This window comes from Oncorhynchus mykiss, chromosome 15 (assembly GCF_013265735.2).
Source record: "Oncorhynchus mykiss isolate Arlee chromosome 15, USDA_OmykA_1.1, whole genome shotgun sequence".
NCBI classification, from domain to species: domain Eukaryota; kingdom Metazoa; phylum Chordata; class Actinopteri; order Salmoniformes; family Salmonidae; genus Oncorhynchus; species Oncorhynchus mykiss.
Window position 1 is genome coordinate 55,375,082 of NC_048579.1, and position 22,068 is coordinate 55,397,149.

Sequence of the window (22,068 nt, forward strand, 5' to 3'; positions counted from 1 at the left end):
TCACGGTCACCTAATAACCCCCAGTTCACAATTGTCTCATTCATCACCCTCCTCTCCCCTGTAACTATTCCCCAGGTCATTGCTGTAAATGAGAATGTGTTCTCAGTCAACTTACCTGGTAAAATAAATAAAACTAATGGTGTGGAGAAAGAGGTAGGTGAAATTAGTTTGGTTAATTGGAAATTGTAGGTTATTAATATTGTGTGGTAGCCAGGCTCATCAAGAGAAGATTCTCAAAATGGGAAGAAGATTAAAAGCTACGTCCCTGGTGCTTAGATTGAGGGAGTCATCACTGGGGTCCCAATATCTATGTCCACAGATGATATTAAAGAAAATGTGAAGGGAGGCAGAGTGATTGAGGCCAAAAGGTTGATCAGCAGGAAAGAGGGTCAAACAAGTGAATGCCTATCAGTGATGCCGAGGTTTGAGAAAGTCTTACCAGGAAAAGTACAGATTCAATGTAAGAGGATCTGTCCCATGGGACATGTAGCTGCTTAGTGTGAAGGAAAGAAAAATTAGCCAAGTATGGAAGGGAATGTGTTTTTTTAAATTGATTTAACTATTTAACTTTTATTTAACTAGGCAAGTCAGTTAAGAACAAATTCTTATTTAAACAATGACAGCCTAGGAACAGTGGGTTAACTGCCTTGTTCAGGGGCAGAATGACAGATGTTTACCTTGTCCGCTCAGGGATTCGATCTAGCAAAGTTTTGGTTACTGGCCCAACACTAACCACTAGACTACCTGCCACCCTCGGTGAATGTGAAAGGTTAAGTGCTGTAATTGTGGGGGAGAACACAGTGCAGCATTTGGTGGATGCCAGGTGCAGAGAGTGTCTCAGAGATATAGGATCAGTTATGATATGCAGAGGCCTTAAAACAGATTGGTAGAACTACAGTGCGGACTGATGGAGCTTACATGGATATACCCGTAGTAAGTGGACCTACTGTCAGGACTGGTGCTTCTGATGGTCCTGGCATGGTTTCGAGGCCTGTTCAGAAATCCTGTGCTCATTAATGTGCAAGGTGTGTTGAACAATAGTGTCCTGTCCTTCCAGGCTGCCGGGGATGCATGATCGGATCAGATAGGGCCAAATAGTGGAATAGTGGTGAGGTTTTAATGGCTGTAGGGATAGTCGGTAGGGCAATTTTCTTGCCTTTATCCTATCCTTTCCCATTTTGTGTCACAACGTATAAGTAATTCACACTCCAGAACAGTAGGCAGAAACACAGGGCTAGAAAAGAGAAATAGATTAAAAGTAGTATAGTACTCCTACACTCCAGTATAGTAGGTGGCAGTGTATGCATCTTGCAGTTGGTTGCGATCCGCCAATATAATTTTAAAGAAGAAGTTGACCATTTTTGATGACGTTTATTGTATCGATTTGAAAGTCCGTGTAGCAAGCTGTGTAGCGATATGTGCTAATAAAAAGGCACGTATTCGCACATTACAACGATTTATTTGTCTATTAGTTATATTTTATAAGGTTAGTATTTGATTCTTAGTTGGAAAGGGGTTATATCTGTGGGAAGTATTGTTAGTGTGCCTCCGTGACAAAAGACCGATACAATTGTTTTTTAACGTTAGCTAGCTGGCTACGTCCTCACAAATGCAATGCAATTAGTTTATTTTTTATATATATCTACTCGACTGTCTTTGGGGGGTGGGTATAATTTGTGGAACGTTCCAACAGGAGTCTGTCCCAAAAATGTCGTAAAGTACAAGATTGCCAACAAACAACGCATACAAAGTAGCATGCTCAATTCACCTAGCTAACTAGCTGCCGAATAGTCATCAACTCACCACGTAGCTTATTCTTAATGTTTGTCCATAGGCTACCAGATACATTTTTCGGAATCAACGTGGTGAGCGAAAACTGAATGAAATAACCCTCTATCCGGTATCTTATTCGGCCGCTATACAACTTTGTATGCGTTGTTTGTTGGCAATGTTGTTATTTACGAAGTTTTTGGAACAGATTCATGTTGGAACGTTCCACAAATTATACCCACCACTATGTCAGTTATATATTTTGTCTTGACGCTGCTTTTATTTACAGGTCTATTTACCCTGCCAGGAATATCTTTAGGGGACACACACTTTTCACGCCACTTCGATACAAAGTTATTTTCGTAGCAGGTTAGGAGAACCTTTTCGCCAATCCGAACCCTTTTCCTAACCTTAAGCCCAGTGTCCGAACCTGCTACGTTAATTCTCCTAACATACTAAGTAAATTATTCTAATTTACTGCGTACGTTCTCCTAACCTGCTCCGAAAAAGTTACTTAAACTCTGAGAACGATGTCGCTTTACGACGACATGGGTGTCGGGAGTGCGACCAGTGACACCAAGACCGAGGGCTGGTCCAAGAATTTTAAGCTACTGCAATCACAGCTGAAAGTAAAGAAGGCAGCTCTGACTCAGGCTAAGGTGGGTTCCAATGGCACCGCAGGTTGATGAAAGCTTGATTCAGGAAGACTCAAAGCTATGTTTACCAAAGCATCCCTAGCCATATCTATGAACCTTTTCCCCTCATCCAGAGAAATGGATGATGATGTGTGTGTTCCCCTCAGAGTCAGCGGATGAAGCAGGGTACTGTCCTGGCACCAGTTATTGACTTAAAGAGAGGAGGTTCGGCTGATGACAGACAGATAATAGACACACCCCCACACATTGCAGCAGGACTCAAGGTGAGGGATGTGTGTGTTTCTGTGACACAAGTATTTGTGTGTCCTATGTGAAGTGTGTGTTAATTATGTGTGACTTATGTGATGTGTGTGTCAGGACACAGCACCCAGCGGGTTCCCCTCGGGGGACGCGCTAATCCCCCTGGCTGATGAGTATGACCCCATGTTCCCCAACGACTACGAGAAGGTGGTGAAGAGACACCGTGAGGAGAGGCAGAGGCAGAGAGAGCAGGAACGACTGAAGGAGATAGAGGACAGAGAGAAGTACGACCTCTGACCGAACAGCACCAAAGCTACACTTCTAGAACATTCAACAGGATTCTGTTATTGTTGACATAAGTTACAATGTTATATCCTTCAGGAAACTAAGGATGACGTATTGTTTAGACCTTTTCACACTGTAGGAATATGGACCTGACTATGACCACATCATTTCAGTCCATGTTCTGTCCTTCATTCTGACCTCATGTGTGCTTCTTGTCCAGGAAGAGGAAGGACAGACACGAGGGCAGCAGCGCTCCGAGTGGATTCTCCCGCTTCCCCGCGGCAGAGGGAGAGTCTGATGAGGAGGAGGAGGACTATGAGAAGGAGAAGAGGAAAAGGAGTGAGTAGACGACCTATGGTTTCACTGAGCCTTCAAAGCAGATGAGACATTTAGGCAGATGGACTTGTTCTTAATGTTAGGATAATGTTGTGATTACTTCAGGATAATGTGTCTAACTATGTGGTGCTTGATTCTTACCCATCTGTCTCTCTTAGGTATGGGTGGAGCAGCCATCGCCCCACCCTCCTCACTCGTGGATAGTAGAGACAGTGAGTAATGGCTCACAGAGGGATTTGTGTCTGCCTGTTTGGGATGTGGGGGAGTTTGTCCAGTAGATAGCAGTGTTATTTAACATCAGGATGACATTCAGCATGCTTGATCAGGATGAGGTGAGTGTGCTAACTGTCTCGCTTCTCCAGGCTCGTCATACTCCTATGAGGATGAGATGCGACCCTCCCGTGGTTCTAAAGCAGCCATCCCTCCCCCCATGTACGAGGACTCCGAACGCCCCCGCTCACCACCTGGCGGTCCCACCAACTCATTCCTGGCCAACATGGGGTGAGTCTGATACCCCCTACTGGGATAGAATGTCCTGTTAGTTGTATGTAGTCTCACGTGCCCTACTCAAAACACAACACACCTGAACACTGGCCCTCTAATGGCATCAACCAGTATAGTACAGCAGCTCAATGTTCTGTCCAGTGGTGTTGTCTGATGTTGTGTCCCTGTCTCCCCAGAGGGACCGTGGCCCATAAGATCATGCAGAAGTATGGCTTCCGGGAGGGCCAGGGGCTGGGCAAACACGAGCAGGGTCTCAGCACGGCCCTGTCTGTAGAGAAGACCAGCAAGAGGGGTGGCAAGATCATCATAGGAGACGCCACTGAGAAGAGTAACGCCCTGCTTCACATCTCACTTTCTGCCATCTCACTGCCCTGTCTCGCTCGCTCTCACTCATTCCTGTCTCAGCTCTCCTGTCTTTCTCTCAGATTTCACTTCTTTCTTATTATATATTCACACAGTCTACTCCCTCCCTCTCTCCTTTTTACACCACCCCCCACCCCCCCTTTTCTCTAACACCAATATTCATGATCTCTTTCTACTAGATAAGATACAAGCTTGTTTTCATTGTCTCCTCTTGTTACTACATTAGCCTGTCCAGATGTTTTTTTTATTTTTTGATCATGTATTACATAGGCCCAGAATGAATGGTCTTGGTTTCTAGTTCCAAGACTGTCTATTGTAACATTATTTGTAGCTGTGTGATCATCCTCAGTCAAGATTCAGTTTTTAATTGGTATTTTTCATTCATTGATGATTTTAATCTTCAACATTTGTGATCTTAGTTGTGTGTATTGGTGTTCTTTTGTTTTTTGTTTTGTGTGTGTGTTTGTGTCCCTCTCTAAAGCACCAGGATCCAGTAGCCAGACGGCAGCAGCTGAGCCTTTAGGCTGGGGCTCGGCTTCAATAGGTTTGGCACTGTTACATCACTTCCTCCCTACCTTGACGCATCACATCCGGTTTCGCCCTGTGTGTCTTGTTGTCCCATGTCTCTGCTGTCTCCATCTATTCGCATCTCAAACCTTCTCATTTTGACAGGCAAATTCTAAATTTTTTTGTTATACAGTTTGCTCATCTCAATGTGGGTCAAGTTTCATTATGGAACTAGTAACCACATTTATTTTGGGCCTACATTATGATGGTTGATAACCTAGAAAATTATGAAAATATGATGTGTTAATTGAGTTTTTAGGTTAGTACCTGTAACCCTCATCTGATTGATTTAACTAGCTTTGTTAAAACATCAGTTGTGGTCCACATTCTGGTCCAATCTACAGTCTTGAGTCTCTTCCTGTTTACCAATATATTCAGTTGTTTTACTTATTGTTGAAATATTCTGCTCTCTTTCTCCCATCAGTGGACCCCTCCAAGAAGTCAGAGGCCAACCCCCTCACAGAGATCCTCAAATGCCCCACCAAAGTCGTGCTGCTACGGGTGGGTGCTATGTGTGTGTCTTTGTCTGTGCATGAGTATTTATTGTCAATTCTTGTTTGTTTATGTGCGTAGGTCCAATAAAGTGTGTGTGTGTTTTAGAACATGGTGGGCAGAGGAGAGGTGGATGAAGATTTGGAAGGGGAGACCAAAGAAGAGTGTGAGAAATACGGCAAGGTCATCAAGTGTGTCATCTTTGAGGTGAGAGGAATAAGTCTGTCTGTGTGTGTATAGTTAAGTGCTGAGTCATATTGTGTTGACTAATTAAGCAGTAAGGCCCGAAGAGGTGTGGTATATGGCCAATATACCACACATCCGTGATGCACAACGCATCACGGAGCGCTTAGACACAACCCTTATTCGTGGTATATTGGCCATATATCACAAACCCCCGAGGTGCCTTATTGCTGTTATAAACTGGTTACCAACGTAATTAGAGCAGTAAAAATCTGTTTTGTTATACCCGTGGTTTACCACGACTGTCAGCCAATCAGCATTCAGGGCTCGAACCACTCTCTTTAGAATGTGTATTAAACTATATGTTCTCCTCAGATTGCTCAGGTGACAGATGATGAAGCAGTGAGGATATTTCTGGAGTTTGAGAGAGTCGAGTCAGCCATCAAAGGTCAGTACAACCTAGTGTGTTTGTATGGTTACTTTGTGTGTGTCCTTGAGGTTTCTGTAAGATGTGTGTGTGCTCGTTTGTCTGTAACTATATTGTGTGTCTATATAACTTATGTGTGTGTCTAACTGTTACGTGTGAGTGTATTCTAACTGTTAGGTGCGAGCGTCTAACTGTTAGGTGCGAGCGTCTAACTGTTAGGTGCGAGCGTCTAACTGTTAAGTGCGAGCGTCTGTTAGGTGCGAGCGTCTGTTAGGTGCGAGCGTCTTAACTGTATAATGTGTGCGCGCGTCTAACGGTTAGGGGTGTGTCTAACTGTTATGTCTGTAATAAGGCTAATGCTGGGGCCAGTTTTAAATGGGTTGTCCCAGATCAGAAAGCAGGTGAGACTGTCCCCCCAGGTGTTACATCACAGCTGTCCCAGCAACCCTCTGTCCCTCCACGCACGCCGTTACATCACATCCTCTAAGGGAACAGAAACACTGCCTGCATAATATATACACACTAGACTGGGCCGGACACATGCACCCTGTTAATTTCTATAGAGACTAGTGAGTGCTACTAATACCAGACTGGACACACACATTGTTGCTATTTTTTCCAGGTGTTTTGACTTTAGACAGTAAGGAATTCAAAGGGGGAGACAGGCAAGTCTTAGAGAAACCGTGGGAAAGGTGGGCCCTCGGCTTGAACCCCGGCATCCGGTGAGGAGACGCGTGTGACTTATGCCAGGGAGTCTTCCCAATACACCACAGCTCTGCACATGTATCCATATTTGTCCACACAAGTGCCAGTTTTACTGGGAATGTCCCGGCAAGTAGGTACTTGTCATCACTGCTCAAACACACACGCCCCCATGAGGTCATGTGCCTAATGTTTATAAGGAATTCTCACACAGTGTCCATCTCACTATTGTAGACTGGATGTGTGTTTGAACTCTGCCTCCAGGACTGTTTGTTGTTGTTTATCTGTGACATTCTTGGGAAGGAGAAGGGAACTTGGGTGATGTCACGGCTGTGTTTTCCAATGTTTAAAGACCAAGAAATACCCAAGCCTCTGATAGCCACAACGTTTTGGTTTTTCAAGCTTTGATAATAATGAATTACGGGTTAATGATGAAAACACTGTAGACTATCAAAGAGGAGCATCATCCCATAGACCGTGTTAGGATGACCGTGTTTGTTCACGGTCCAAACGAAACAAAACGACCCAATTCCTCACTAGTCTTCACTCAATGATACATCAGCAGTGATATTGCAGACCTGTCTGGCCTAAGCTGGCAAAGTCAAGTCTGTAATGTTGATAAATGTTTGCACAGTAATAATGTTTGTTTCCTGTCTTCTCTCCTCTAGCTGTGGTGGATCTGAACGGGAGGTTCTTTGGTGGTCGGGTGGTAAAAGCCTGTTTCTATAACCAGGATAAGTTCAGAGTGTTGGACCTGGGAGAGCAGATGTGAGACACAGACGCGCAGTCCATCCCACCTGAATCATTAAGACCCGCATCATTCATACCCACAGGAACAGAAGAAATGCTCTGACACACACACACACACATTGATAATCACCAGTAGCTCTTTCTGTCTCTAAGTAGCTAAACCATTATACTCTCAACAGCAGCACAATGTGTCTGTATTTACCTAAGTGTTTCATCTGTAGTTTGTTTTGCCAGCAGAAAAATCCTGTATGTGAGGTAATGAACTACTGTCTTGGTCTCTGTGTCCTGATATGAACATGTACAAGTGAAACCTGAAAATAAATGTTCCTTTTGTTTAAAATCTTTGGTTTTAATCTCTCACTCTTCTAGGGCAGAGCGTAGTCTAGGAAGCCCAGCTTTCTAATCTGTCTGACATAAGAGGCTCCCAGAGGACCAGACCCCCAGCTCTCCATCTTTACATAGCCCGGCACGGTGAGGGGGTACTGGGGCAGTTATGAAAGAAACACAGCCCTCCCCCTCATTCGGATCTTATGTAAAACAGACAGGGTTCATAGGGGAGTTAGAGGACTGTCATAATGACTGATCTCTGGAAGATAAAATCAGAACAAATTTATTCCTGTCGGGTAGTACACAGAAATGAGCTAATTCATAGAAAGGGAATTAAACTGACATGGACTCTCTCTACTCAGATTTTATGACTAACCTCAAGAAATAAAGGTTGCTGAAACCAGTGGAGGCTGCTGAGAGGAGGACGGCTCATGATAATAGCTGGAAACGACTGGAATAGCATCAAACACATGGAAACCATGTATTTAATATCATTCTGCTCCAGCCATTACCACAAACCCGTTCTCCCCAATTAAGGTGCCACCAACCTCCTGTGATAGAAATACAAATAGGTTTGGGTAAAGCAAAATTGAGATTAAGTGTGTGTGTGGGGGGGTAGGTTATGAGGGAAGGTTTGCAGGTCAGGCATGCAGAGGGTGGAAGGAGAGCATGCTTGGCTCATGCAGGGGGAGTGACAGTGCTCTTTGCCTAACCTAAATATCACTGGTGGAGTTGAACTGGGTCTGAGAGAGCGGAGAGTATGTGTATTAGGGAAAGGGGGGGCACAGTGTGTGTGGGGGGGTGGGGGTTGTCTCTCCCCTGGCACCCAGACTGGGTCACAGTCTTGTCAAGGGTAGGTATTCCCTAGAATCCTTAGTGTGGGTGATTGGGGTCAGGCTCTGACCTGGCCTGGACCAGGAGATAAACAGATGGGTGAAGAAGTAGGCTAGGCTATGAAGAGTTGTGTGTGTGTGTGGAGAGGTTGACGGGCCCACATACAAAAAGACTGCATCTATTTGTATCTTCCCCACTCTGAAATATACACCTTGCATGTGGAGCGAGAAGAATTTAGAAATAATTAGATCCAAATGGCACAATACCATTATTCTCTCTCTCTATTCACTGAACAAATCCTTTCACTGGTATCTTAAGTTTCTTAATGATATAAACTCAAATGGTCCTATGTGACTGCAGGCTATAGCCATGCTCAGGGCACGTCTACGTGCCACCAAGGCAGTCACGTAGCCTATAATCACTGTTACCCAGAAGTAAAATTGTTTGCGAAAGTTTGTCACTTCCCGTTTTATGCAAACTCTGTCCAAGAGAGATTAAAGAGCCTATTGAGTGTGGAGCCCATTATTTTGAAACTCAGCACTTCTCTACTTTGTATTTTCCTGCACCATATCCTGTGTTGCTGGAATGAAAAACATTTCACTTGAAAATATAGGGTGATATAGTTGTTGCCAAATTGTTTTAATGATTTGTATAAAATAAATATTAATCTGCACCAGAAAGTGTCCGAATAGGACATTGGCATGACACTACATAATATTTGGAGGCAAAGTGCAAATGCAATAAAAATACAAATAAACTCTCCTTGAGTCATATTTGTACCTCTCTGTCTGAAGGTTTACTGAGGTGCAATTCTGCACGTGCACCGCCGGGATACTCCCATTTGCCATGATAGTGGATTTACCGTCATCAGCCACAAGGTCGCGCAGCGTCACTCTCCCTGAGAGCGCGCGCCCCGGTGGAGTCATCAAATGTCACGTTGTTTCCTGCTCGGACAGTTTAAATAAAAGAACTGGGACACAACCGGGTAGATTAATGCACCCGCACAGGCTGAACGATATTAGAATAGAACACAGCAGCTCTTAACGACTGCTTAGCTCGCCAATATATTCTGTTTCAGACTACTTGTCTGGTAGAGAAAACGACAGCTGATTCAAATCATTTGGAATTGTATTCTACTGTTTTTATTTGATCTGTGCTGGGCTGAAAGCGCGTAACGGTGGTATTTTGGGGGGACTGATATTAGTGGAAAACCTAGGTTTCTTTCTTATTTTATTTCACTACCCTCAAGGAATGCTTACTCAGAACAGGATACAAAAGATCTGGATTCCTTCAAAGGATGACAAACCGGCAGTCCCCCGGCGATGTAAGTAGTAGCCTAACCCGCGGCTGGCATCAGCGTCCACCTGATTCATTCAGGTTTCATTCATTAAAAAAAGTCCATAGGATAAAGGTATTACTTGGCATTATCTTTGATAATTATGCTATTGATTTATTCACAATAATCAGACAAATAATAATCTCATTGAGCCTATAATAATCTCTACAATGTAACAGCTGGTTGGAATATTAGGCGACATTAGCAGTCCAGGTTGGGGAGACCCCAGACCGGTCACCAGGAATCAGAGAACGTTGTTACAAAATGTAGTCTATTGAACTTTAAATTCGAGGGTGTGATTGCATGTTTTGATGCATTGCTCGCATGGCTTTATTTTCAATGGGCTGTTATGGGCCTAGGTAGCCTACTTTTTGAAACCATTCAACAGAATCATTTCAAAGCAGCTTAGTTTTCAAATGAACCAACCGACTAAAAAAAGTACACTGTTTGTAATTACTATAATTATGCTAAAAGTTCCTAGATAGCATATGCCCTATTAGCCTAGCCTATCCAAACTGGCCATTGGCACGCAGCCAGGTCAGGATTCACAAGTAGCTATAGAGGGTAATGGTTGATAGTGCTCACCATAGCAACCACTCAATAGCCCCCATCCAGTCCATAGTTTCCACTAGTTACCACAGCCATAAAGTATATATATATATATATATATATATATATATTTAAAGAATACGTTTTGGTCTTCATTTAAGGTTAATGCTAAGCATACAGTTATCAGTGTGGTTATCGTAAGAGTTATGTTCAAAATCACATTTTAGGAAGAGAAATTGTAGAAATAGGCGACCTGTATGACTTCATTGCTGTGGTCCCGAGGTCTTCCCGCTCTGCTCGTTTACAGCCAGGAACCGTTGTGTGGGTGGGAGAGACGGGGGGATTTCACATGCAGAGACGCATCGGGCTCCGATTGGATGAACTATCGTGCGTGTCTGCATGGGGCGAGCTGGATAATGGCTGAAAAATGGCAGAAATAGGCGGGGTTTATGACTTTGTGGCTGTGGTAACTAGTGACGACAGTTTGTAAAGAGCCGACTGATCAATATCAACGGCCTGAATAGCCACTGCTTAATTCAATGACGTCAGTGTGTTTGTCCTGCTGCGTGTCATACAGAGGCGAATGAGTTTATGCCGCGTTCATAACAACGGTGAACTCGCAACTCGGAATTCTCTGACTTCGAAAAAAAGGAGCTCAGACTTGGAAAATTGTTTTGGACGGTCATCCAACTCGGAATACAAATCGGAAACTCGGGCATCTTTCTAGAATTCCAACTTTCCGACCTGAAAATCACTGACATTATGATTTGACCTAGTTTCCCCCCCAAGTTCCCAATTGTCTTGAAAGCACCAATAGCTGGTGATGTCTGTATCACATGGAGATTCAGGCAATGAAAACTAATACCCAGAAAGTCCTAGCCTGTAAACAAACACACACCATCATAGGCATTGTATTAAACCACAATAACAAAGTATTTAGCTAATGCCGGAATGCCATCTAAAATCTAAGTGTATTCGTCATGTACACAGGATACAAAATGGTGCAATCAAATGCTTACTTGCAAGCTACCTCTCAACAGTGCAGTGAAACATCTAAGAAACAAAGAACACAGGCACCTCATCCCCAGTCTAAGCTATGTCTCACTTCCCTGCATTGTCTCCATAAACCCTTACATGCCTTAAAGACTGACTTGCATTCACTCATGCACAGTGGTCCTGACATTGGAATCATCTAGTAGGAGGTTTATCAGTCAGGGTGGGGGGTGGGGGGGTGTCAGCTTCAGTAGTGTCTCTGCAGGTAGACGCACCAACTTCACCTCTGGGGAACTGGGGAAGGGTCTAGCTGGGGGCAGCAGACAGGTGGGAGGGAATTAGTATTAACGTCTATCCACGACCATGACCAACACTGTGCTGCCAGGACCAGTAACACAGACAGTCTCCCCAAGTCTATAAGAGGATGTACAGCTCTCTGACACTGAGGGAGGGAGATAGATTAAGTGGGATGCTGTGAGTAGGTGAGGGAAGGAGAGAGAGGGAGGGGTGGATAGAGAGAGAGGGAGGGGTGGATAGAGAGAGAGGGAGGGGTGAATAGAGAGAGAGAGAGGGGTGAATAGAGAAAGTGGGAGGGGTGGATAGAGAGAGAGGGAGGGGTGAATAGAGAGAGATGGAGAATGATAGAGGGAGGGAGTGATGGCCTAAAAGCTTTATAGCTGTTTTTCCCATCGAGGAGGTACTGTGTCCTGGAAAGTGGATTAGAGCTGGTAGGAGCATGTGAATGAGAGGCATTCGTCACCGAATGAAGATGCAGTAGTGTTTACACTGTAGACAGGTATTGGCAAATGGTTTGTGTGGATAATATGCAGTGTCATTATTGTGTGTAAATTAAGAGTACACAATTAATCAGGTTCATTGTGTTTATGGCCATTGAACCATATTCTAATATTTATGTCTCTCTCTGTCTCTAGTGACAGGGGTCCCCCATCTGGCCAACCCCCCCACAGTGATTGTGATGGTGGGTCTGCCAGCCAGGGGGAAGACCTATATGTCCAGGAAACTCACCCGATACCTCAATTGGATCGGCATGCCCACCAAAGGTACACAGCACACACACTCAGCACACACAGTCAGCACATGACGAGACACATCAACAGGTGTAGCTAACAGATTAGTAACGTTTATTATTAGTCATAGTAATGTTTACTAACGTTTATTTGTTGTATTTACTCACTAAGAGGAAAGTTGGGGTTACAAAGGTGGAGGTTGAATTATTGTTCTTGAATTGGAATTTCCTGCCATTTCATCTAGTTCCTTTTCCTCTGTTTTAGTTTGCAGATTTACCACAAACTGGGCTTGTGCTCACTGCCTCCCTCCAGAACATTCTATTTACCATTGTTAGTTTGTTCTTTGCCTCCAGTCTTCAACGTGGGAGAGTATCGCAGAGAAGCAGTCAAGAACTACAGCTCGTATGACTTCTTCAAGGCTGACAACGAGAGTGCCGTGAAGATCAGACAGTGAGTCCACCCCTGCTCCCCATCCTACTCTGTGTTTCACCATGACAAATTCTGAGCATCATGTGACGTCATTGATCATCAGAGTGTACTTGAAACAAGGCTAACAGAGATGATTTATTTTCTTGCTTAGACAATGTGCCTTAGCAGCTCTGATGGACGTTAAGTCTTACCTGACAGAGGAGGGAGGCCAGGTTGCAGTCTTCGATGCCACCAACACCACTCGTGAGAGACGAGACATGATCCTGGACTTCGGCAGTGAGAACGGCTTCAAGGTCAGTGGTGTTTCTATGGTTACGAGAGGCTTGATGCGATCTCAAACAGAGACGCGATCAAATGACTCACCATGTCGTTCAATGTAAAGATGATAAAAGGACTCTAAATGTGTGCGTGTGCAGATCTTCTTCATCGAGTCGGTGTGTGATGATCCCAGCGTCATCGCCACAAATATCACGGTGAGTCAAAAATCTGAACAGAACATCTGAAGAAACATGTTATTGGTTGGCTCATGTTCCTGCAAGGTTCCTCTAATGTTGCAGCCTGACGTTAGCTACTGAGCTATAATGTAATTCTTAGTGAGTGTTTTACGCTGTCACCTGACCTTTTACTTCCTCCCATGACAGGAAGTGAAGGTGTCCTGCCCAGACTACCAGGACTGCAACAAGACAGACGCCATGGAGGACTTCCATAAGAGGATAGAGTGTTACAGGGTTCACTACGAACCCCTGGACCCAGACCAGTACGACAGGTAGCCCCTAAACCTCATATAGCTTATTCACTGTTCATACCTGTTGACCCTAGCTACTGTTTACTGTGTGATCTGAGAGTGGCTTAAACCTGATTTAGAATCAGTTTGGCCTTTTAGATAATAATAAATAAGATTATATGGAACTCTGAGATGTTTCGTGAATTCAGGCCCTAGACTTAACTTGTTCTAACCCCCTACGTAGGAGCCTGTCCTTCATCAAAGTGATAGATGTAGGCAGAAGGTTCCTGGTGAACCGGATCCAGGACCACGTCCAGAGTAAGATCGTCTACTACCTGATGAACATCCACGTCCAGCCCAGAGTCATCTACCTGTGTCGCCATGGAGAGAGCATGCACAACCTGCAGGGACGCCTGGGGGGAGACTCAGGGCTGTCGCCAAGGGGGAGAAAGGTACGAGAGTAGAAACACACTCATATACACACGTGTACACACACACTAGTTTGATACATAAATACACACACACACACTGGTCTCTTACTCTCTCCTCCTTTCTCTTTGTGTAGTTTTCTGGGGCGTTGTCGATGTTTGTTAACGAGCAGAACTTGACGGATCTGAAGGTGTGGACCAATCAGATGTGTTGCAGCATCCAGACTGCTGAGAGCCTGGGAGTGCCCTACGAACAGTGGAAGGCCCTCAACGAGATAGACGCTGTGAGTCACACACACTAGAATAGACTACTCACTGGACTGTGTGTGTGGTGCTTCATTTAAACAGCTCTAATGTGAGGTGTGTGTTGTGTGCACAGGGGGTGTGTGAGGAGATGACGTACAATGAGGTGAAGGAGAAGTACCCTGAGGAGTTTGCTCTGAGAGACCAGGACAAGTATTACTACCGCTACCCCACAGGAGAGGTTAGCACAGTACAATATACTACTAGAATCAACCTGCTACTGCCAACTACTGTACAGTTACACATGGACATAGTTCTAGTGTTTAAAATGCTGTGAATCAATGTGTCTGTGAAAATGTAAAGTTAACCCTTCTCTCATCTTTCTCTCTGTCCCCTCCCTCCCTCCAGTCCTATCAGGACCTGGTCCAGCGGGTGGAACCAGTGATCATGGAGCTGGAGAGACAGGAGAACGTTCTGGTTATCTGTCACCAGGCTGTGATGCGCTGTCTCCTGGCTTACTTCCTGGATAAGAGTGCAGAAGAGATGCCCTACCTGAAGTGTCCCCTTCACACGGTGCTGAAGCTCACCCCCATTGCCTATGGTGAGTACGGTGAGAACTTGTGTACACCTTTCACTTTACCGAGCCAAGACAATATTACCAGAAAATATCAGAGACAGGGCAGTACGGTTCAGATTGGCTCTATGGTGTGAATCAGGCATTAGGGTCAATTCTATGTTCTCTAGCTTGTCCAGGGCAGGATAAATAAGGTGAGGTCTAAATATCTGTTCTGACTGTGGTGTGTGTGTTTTTACTCTGTGTGCAGGCTGCAAGGTAGAGTCCATCTCGCTCAACGTGGAAGCGGTGAACACCCACAGAGAGAGACCAGAGGAGATGAAGAAGTATCCTGGGACTCTGATCAGGAGGAACAGTGTGACCCCCCTGACCAGCCCCGAGCCCAACATCAAGAAACCTCGCATCGACGGCCTGGACGAACCCCTCGAGGAGCTGCCCCCCTCGCCCATGTCCCTCTGTACTCCTTCCCACCTCACCTTGGCCGGACAGGTGAGTGTCTCTCTCTCTCTCGCTCACCCTCTCACACATACACACATCTTTGACTCCTCAAACCTACTGAAGGACATCTTTTATCCCTTTCTCTTCTGCTCTAAGCAATTTTCCATTCTACGCTGTTTGTCTCTTCACTCTCTTAACATTCACTCTTTCTTTCTTTTCATAATTTCTTCCTTCTCCTCTTCACTGTGCAGCACTGGCTGGGCAAAGTCTGCCTGTAAGTACCTGTCTCTCTCTCCTCTCTCCGCCTTTCTTTGTTTCTTTGTTTCTCTTTCCAATCCTCTCCTCCATAGCATGAAATAAATCATCCTCGGTCAGTGTTCCATTGAAAGTACTGTGTAAGATCCCAGTAGTTTTCCCAGGCTGGTTTCTCACAGACACGCTACAATGTGGTTTTGAAAACCATCCCGTTACTCCCTGAGGAATACATGTGCCAAGTGCCTCCCTCCCTTTTCCCCCCTTCCCGCTCACGATGACCTTGTGTACCATTTCAGCCCCGCATTCCTTCCAGCTGATGTCAGAGTATTGTACAAGCATTGCAATCTGCATGTTACGACGCCAACCCCCACACACTGTTCTGTGACTTACGTCTTTAGAACGTCTATATTTTCAATGTATTTTCTGATCTGTTTAAAGTCCTCCGCCCATCTGCACCATCCTTCACTGTCTGAAACTGGTCTCTCTTTTAGTGTTTCAAAGGTAAAGTGAGAAACAGCTAGATTAAGCTCCCAGCTTATTCTGTAGTAGTAGTAGTGTTGTGTCTCAGACTCTGCAGGTACATGTTGACAGGTGATAATTATTCAGGATGTGGAAAGATCCAGTCAACTTAAGTCACAATCAGAAGGGGCACTTGTACACTGAGTGTACAAAACCTTAAGAACACCTTCCTAACATTGAGTTGCAACCCCTTTTGTCCTCATAACAGCCTCAATTCGTTGGGTCATGGACTCTACAAGGTGTTGAAGGCGTTCCACAGGGATGCTGACCCATGTTTACTCCAATGCTTCCCACAGTTGTCAAGTTGACTGGATGTCCTTTGGGTGGAGGACCATTCTTGATACACAAGGGAAACTGTTGAGCAGGAAAATCCCAGCAGCGTTGCAGTTCTTGATACAAACCGGTGCGCCTGGCACATACTACCATAAACCATTCAAAGGCACTTTCTTTTGTCTTGCCAATTCACCTTCTAAATGGCTCACGTACACAATCCATGTCACAAGGCTTAAAAACCCTTCTTAATTTTTTAAAAACCTTTATTTAACTAGGCAAGTCAATTAAGAACAAATTGTTATTTACAATGACGGTATAGGAACAGTGGTTTAACTGCCTTGTTTAGGTGCAGAACGACAGATTTTTACCTTGTCAGCTCAGGGATTCGATCCACCAAGCTTTCGATTACTGGCCCAACGCTCTAACCACTAGGCTACCTGCCGCACCTAACCTGTCTCCTCCCCTTCATCTACACTGACTGTAGTGGATTTAACAAGTGACATCAATAAGTGATTATAGCTTTCACCTGGTCAGTCTATGTCATGGAAAGAGCAGGTGTTCCTAATGTTTTGTCCACTCAGTGTACAGTAACACCCATAGACAAGTAAAGACACACACTCGTACACACCTATTGTAGCTCTATAGTTAGTTGTTGAGGTGTACTTACACGTGGGATAGGGAGATTGGATAATCGTTTTTGAGCCCACACATGGTTTACGTTTACCATGGAATATGAATGAGTAGCTCATCGAGGCTTCAGACGACATGGATGAGCAGAACCAAAGCCTCTGTCATGTTACGTCATCTCATGCTAAGCCTGGAGTCACTTAGCCTATAGGACAGGATCTTTCCCTCTCTTTATGTTTTACGTGTCTTGTTTCACAGATGACTCTTAGTTTGTTTGTTTGTTTGTTTGTAATGGTTTCCCCATGTCTTCTTAACAATTGTATGCTTTTGTTTCCCTCAGAACATGAAGAGAAAGTCCAACAATCGCCATGAGATCCTGCAGCTCTGCTAATGAGATCGCACCGCCTCGTCACCTGATCCATGACCCCAGGAAGTGATGCCGGCAAAGAAGATTCAACAATGTCACCAAAATGGATATTGTTGTGTTTCCCCCCCCCCATCTTCCTCTTTCTGGAGATCAAAGGGCACTACTGTTCTCTTTTCTCACGCAGACGTGTTAGTGAGTGTCTGGTCTGTGTGTTATCTGCCAGTGCTTGTAGTTCAAACACTTTTCCTCTGGGAAAGAGATAGTGAGAACACTGTACATTAGAGGTCTTCTCGGGTCCACCCAAACCCAAAATACCTGAGACTCGAGCAGGCCCGGGTCCAAAATTCTAAGTTTTCCATCGGGTATGGGCCGGGTCCTGTTTGATTGTAATCGGGTCTTAGGTCTATGTAACTACAGCTGATAGACCCGAGTGGACCCGAATGGACCCGGCCATGAGCCTATAGCATATTTATTTACCAGTAAAACATAATGTATGCTACTGTACAATATGTTCAGTGAATGTCTTGAGGAACACTGACTCACCTAAGCTGTGGTTGGTTCTCACAAGGTTTGTATAGAAGATAGGGACAAACTAGCATGAATCAACCACTCTGTTTTCTCCTCTGGTTTCTCCTCAGTGAATCTGTAGTGACAGCTCACCCTGGAATTATGGTTTAATTAGGGTAATAGCTCTGATTCTAAGGAGCTATTATATCTGGTTTGAGTGACTACTTGGCAGTCGGCAAGGCATCCTTCAGAGAGCTGGAATCAGGCCAAATATTTAAGTCTCCCTTTCTTGACACCCTCCTGAGATCTGAGTGATGAATGGTTATATCACTCTTTTAAAAACAGTTGGAAACGTTTAGTTTACGACGGAAACATTTTCCTATAGGGATGCCTCTGAAATAATGATTCTCCAAATTGTGTTAATGACTCTGACTTGTTGACATTGAGCACTTATTCACTTTTTTGTTATGATTTAAGATTTGAGTATCATACTGTTACTTAAAGGATGTTAAATTGAATGACCGGTGTACTCGTGTGCTATGAAATGAATGATCATTTTGCACAGCAAAGTTGACATCCCTGTTGAGTTGTGTGTATGACTGTGTCCATAGACACAATTGTCTCTTTCTGTGTTTCTCTCCGAAAGGAGATTCGGACCTAGAGTGCCTAGTGTTTGTCCTGCAAGCCCAATGCGGCTTCTGCACCCATATAGCTGGCCATAGAAATTCAGACATATGGTACCTTCAGAGTACATGCAGTGTAACGTGATTCACTTTTATTTGTAAGACAGCTGTTAACATGTGTGAGCACTTATATCTTTGTTATGAAAATGCGTTCTGTAAATAGACATGTAAATATATCAGACTTGAAGGAACGCTCAGTGTTTTGGAATGTTCAAGTCTAGAATTGAGTGGGAAGGTATTTTGTAGATGCTCGTTTGTACTGCTCACTGTTTTGAAGGATTAATAGTTCATTGTAAGGAGTGTACTGTTCTGCCTCACAAAGGTAAAACACAGTAACCACGCCAACAATGAAACTTGAGAAAAATGACTTTAAAGTTTTTTTTTTGCTAGCCAGCCAAATATGTTCTGCATATCATATTGGCAGTACTACTTTTGTTCATTTGTTTGCTTCTGATACTTGAATTTTAGTTTTTTTGTAAGACATTTTTTCTCAAGCTATTTATTTCTATGTAGATTTAGATAATGGTTTGGAGCGGATGGCACCTGAGTACTGTGTATGACTTGTGTATGACAAGCAAAGCGTCTGAGAGGACAACATGTGTATATTCTGCATTTGCTGGGCCAATAAATCTCTGGGAAAACAAGCCATCTTGTGGATGTCATGTCTTCATTATTTATGTGTGTTGGGCTCACTATCTGAAAGGCAAACACCCTAACAATCTGTTTCCCTTTGGAGAAGTATGCTAGAACCTTTTAAAGCAACTAAATTGTCACCAAAACACTTCCGATTCTTAAAGGTACTATAGGACAATATAGAAGTGTATTGAGAGTGCTGAGGCCTGTAGAAAAATGACTTGATAGGCAAACACCCTATCCTATCGATGTGTTTCAATTTGCAGAGGGAGACCAGAAACTTGTTTTTAAACTGGAAGCTGGAATTTGTTGTTGTACCATGCCACATTTGAACACATCTGTTTAAATAGTGTCACCACAGAACCAGAGCCAGCTTAGCTGTCAACACCTAAACTGACCTGCAGGTAACTGCCAAAATAAAGGAAACACCAGCATAAAGTGTCTTAATAGGGTGTTGGGCCACCATGAGCCAGAACAGCTTTAATGCAACTTGGCATAGATTCTACAAGTTTCTGGAAACTATTAGAGGGATGCAACCCCATTCTTCCATGAGAAATTCCATCATTTGGTCTTTTGTTGATGGTGGTGGAAAACGCTGTCTCAAGGTGCCGCTCTAGAATCTCCCGCCTTAAGTGTTCAGTTGGGTTGAGATCTGTTGACTGAGATCTCTTATTCTAGCCACGGTAGCCAAAATAATGGGCAACTTGGCATTTTTATACATCACTCTAAGCACGATGGGATGTTAATTGCTTAACTATCTCAGGAACCACACCTGTGTCGAAGCACCTGCTTTCAATGACTTTGTATTGCTCATTTACTCAAGTGTTGGAAGTTACTTTATGTGCTCTATGTGTCTGGTGCTGAGAATGAATGAAAACATTCTCTGTTAAAAATACACTCCCAAACAGTCCATGGAGTAAAACATGTTGGAGTAGCTGTTTTACAGGTCAGTAGAACACACACACAAGAACAGTGATGCGTGTTTCACAGAGTTTCTTAATCCTGGTCCTGGGGACCCAAAGGGGGGCGCATTTTTGTTTTTGCCCTAGCCCCTACACAGCTGATTCAAATCATAAACTCATCATCAAGCTTTGATGATTTGAATCAGGTGTTTGGTGCTAAGGCAAAAACAAAAACGCACCTTTGGGTCCCCCGAGCCAAGATTAAGAAACACTGGTGTAATGTAATTGGACACAATACAATTCATTAAATCTGTGTTGAACTGAGGTAGGTCCAGCTCTGTCCGAACTTGTTATTTACGTCTATTCCTGTCGCCTCTCTCCCCTACTCTACTCATTTGGCTGGCAGATTTCAAAGGAGAAGCCAATGATACAACAAAGTGCTCCGGAATGAAGGTGCTTGTGTGTAATAACAGGGGCATTATTTATCTGTCACTAATCCTCCTAGAATAGCAGGGTCCAAGCCTCCGCTGTCCTCTGTCCCTCTGCCCGTTTCTCTATTGTCTAGACACACAGAGCTGCATGGCAGTACAGAATGTCTGTCTGTGTCCTACATTCAGGGAATCCCTGTGTTGTACTGTGCTGAACGGGATTAGCCTAGCATTCTGTCCTCTGGCCCACAGCACTACAGCAGTCTATAAACCACTGTCTCTCAACCCATACCCAGCTCTACCATGTATCGCCCTATTGGAGAGAGAGTGACAGCAGTCTCCCTCTTCATATCTGAGACAAGCAACGTTCTCCATCTATTCTACGGCTGCATACCAAATGCCATCCTATTCCCTGTAGCCTGTGACTTTTGACCAAGGCCCACAGGGCTCAAAATAAGTGTACTATGTAGGGAATAGAGTGCCATTTGGGACACAACCTATTTCCATGTGGTGGTCCAGTACCCTTTGACCTGGTGAGATACAGTAGTGTCCATAAAACAGCTGCACCATCAGGCCCATGTCATGTGCTGTTGATATGGCAGAGGCCAGAGGGTTGATGTGTAAACCAAGGGCAGGTCAGCAGCACTCTAGCTCTGATGGCAATACAGTACTATTTACAGTGGTCACATGGCTGCAGTTACATGTAACTCAATCACTCATGATTGCAAGGTCTTGGCTTTTTTGTCTTGCAAATAGTCAGACTATGTTTTCTGGGCAGAGTTAAAGATGTTACTCTTGGTAGTTGTTGCTGTGTTGTTGTTGTATCATTCATTCAGATGGGGTTTGTGCAGGGAGCGTGGGGTAACTGTGGCATGCATGCTGCGGTGATTCAACTCCAGCCAAACGTACACTTTTGCTACTTGCCAACCCTGGCAGGCGCTGTCTGATTCACAGCCTGGTGTGGTTGGCCTGTGCTGGGTTGGCTGGGGTTTTGGTCTACAGCGGCCAGAGTGTATGTGACTACTCTCATGTACACTTCTGTCTCTCAGTCTCGACCCAGTCACATGACCTCATGCAGACACACAAGCAAATGTCAGGAAAGTGAATTTGCATTGGATTTTGCATACCCAGCTCAGGCTAAACTAAAGTTTGATAGACTCAGATAGAAAGTTTATATACGTGACAGATACCTGCATAGGCTATCTACTCTCGCTTTTGTAAGGTTATACATAAAGAATGAGTCCTGGTTTTGGCTGTAGGCTATTGGGCCAAGTTTCTGTCTTTGTATGTTCTGTATGTGGTGGTGCAGACCGGCGTTCTCCCTGTGTATGCGAGTGTGTTTGTTCAGGGAAGCTAGAAACCATTATACACAGGCAGTTAGAAAAGCCAAGGCTAGCTTTTTCAAGCAGAAATTTGCTTCTTGCAACACTAACTCAAAAAAGTTCTGGGACACTGTAAAGTCCATGGAGAATAAGAACACCTCCTCCCAGCTGCCCACTGCACTGAAGATAGGAAACACTGATAAATCCACCATAATTGAAAATTTCAATAAGCATTTTTCTACTGCTGGCCATGCTTTCCACCTGGCTACTCCTACCCCTGTCAACAGCACTGCACCCCAACAGCAACTCGCCCAAGCCTTCCCCATTTCTCCTTCTCCCAAATCTATTCAGCTGATGTTCTGAAAGAGCTGCAA

At 44.3% G+C, this 22,068-nt stretch overlaps 2 protein-coding genes across 4 annotated transcripts; both read left to right on the forward strand.

Annotated features, from left to right (window-relative positions):
- Nucleotides 1–1,338: 1,338 nt before the first annotated feature.
- LOC110511067 (splicing factor 45) lies at nt 1,339–7,615 on the forward strand. Of its 3 annotated transcripts, none has more exons than XM_036944679.1 (13): nt 1,339–1,432; nt 2,060–2,429; nt 2,573–2,689; nt 2,784–2,950; nt 3,172–3,290; nt 3,446–3,499; nt 3,650–3,788; nt 3,968–4,119; nt 4,636–4,698; nt 5,146–5,222; nt 5,322–5,420; nt 5,772–5,844; nt 7,194–7,615. In XM_036944679.1, the coding sequence occupies exons 2-13, from the start codon at nt 2,301–2,303 to the stop codon at nt 7,295–7,297; spliced, it is 1,293 nt and encodes a 430-aa protein (XP_036800574.1). In that variant the 5' UTR covers nt 1,339–1,432; nt 2,060–2,300; the 3' UTR covers nt 7,298–7,615. The 3 variants fall into 3 exon arrangements, with proteins under 3 accessions (XP_036800574.1, XP_036800573.1, XP_036800575.1); XM_036944678.1 differs by having other exon boundaries at nt 1,340–1,486; XM_036944680.1 differs by lacking the exon at nt 4,636–4,698 and having other exon boundaries at nt 1,340–1,486.
- A 1,758-nt stretch (nt 7,616–9,373) lies between these two features.
- On the forward strand, nt 9,374–19,057 carry LOC110490350 (6-phosphofructo-2-kinase/fructose-2,6-bisphosphatase 3). Its single transcript, XM_036944681.1, has 12 exons — nt 9,374–9,760; nt 12,247–12,375; nt 12,696–12,792; nt 12,923–13,064; nt 13,188–13,244; nt 13,413–13,537; nt 13,740–13,947; nt 14,061–14,207; nt 14,303–14,407; nt 14,575–14,767; nt 14,991–15,229; nt 17,193–19,057. Exons 1-12 carry the CDS (start codon nt 9,688–9,690, stop codon nt 17,241–17,243), a joined length of 1,566 nt encoding a protein of 521 aa, XP_036800576.1. The 5' UTR covers nt 9,374–9,687; the 3' UTR covers nt 17,244–19,057.
- Nucleotides 19,058–22,068: the final 3,011 nt, after the last annotated feature.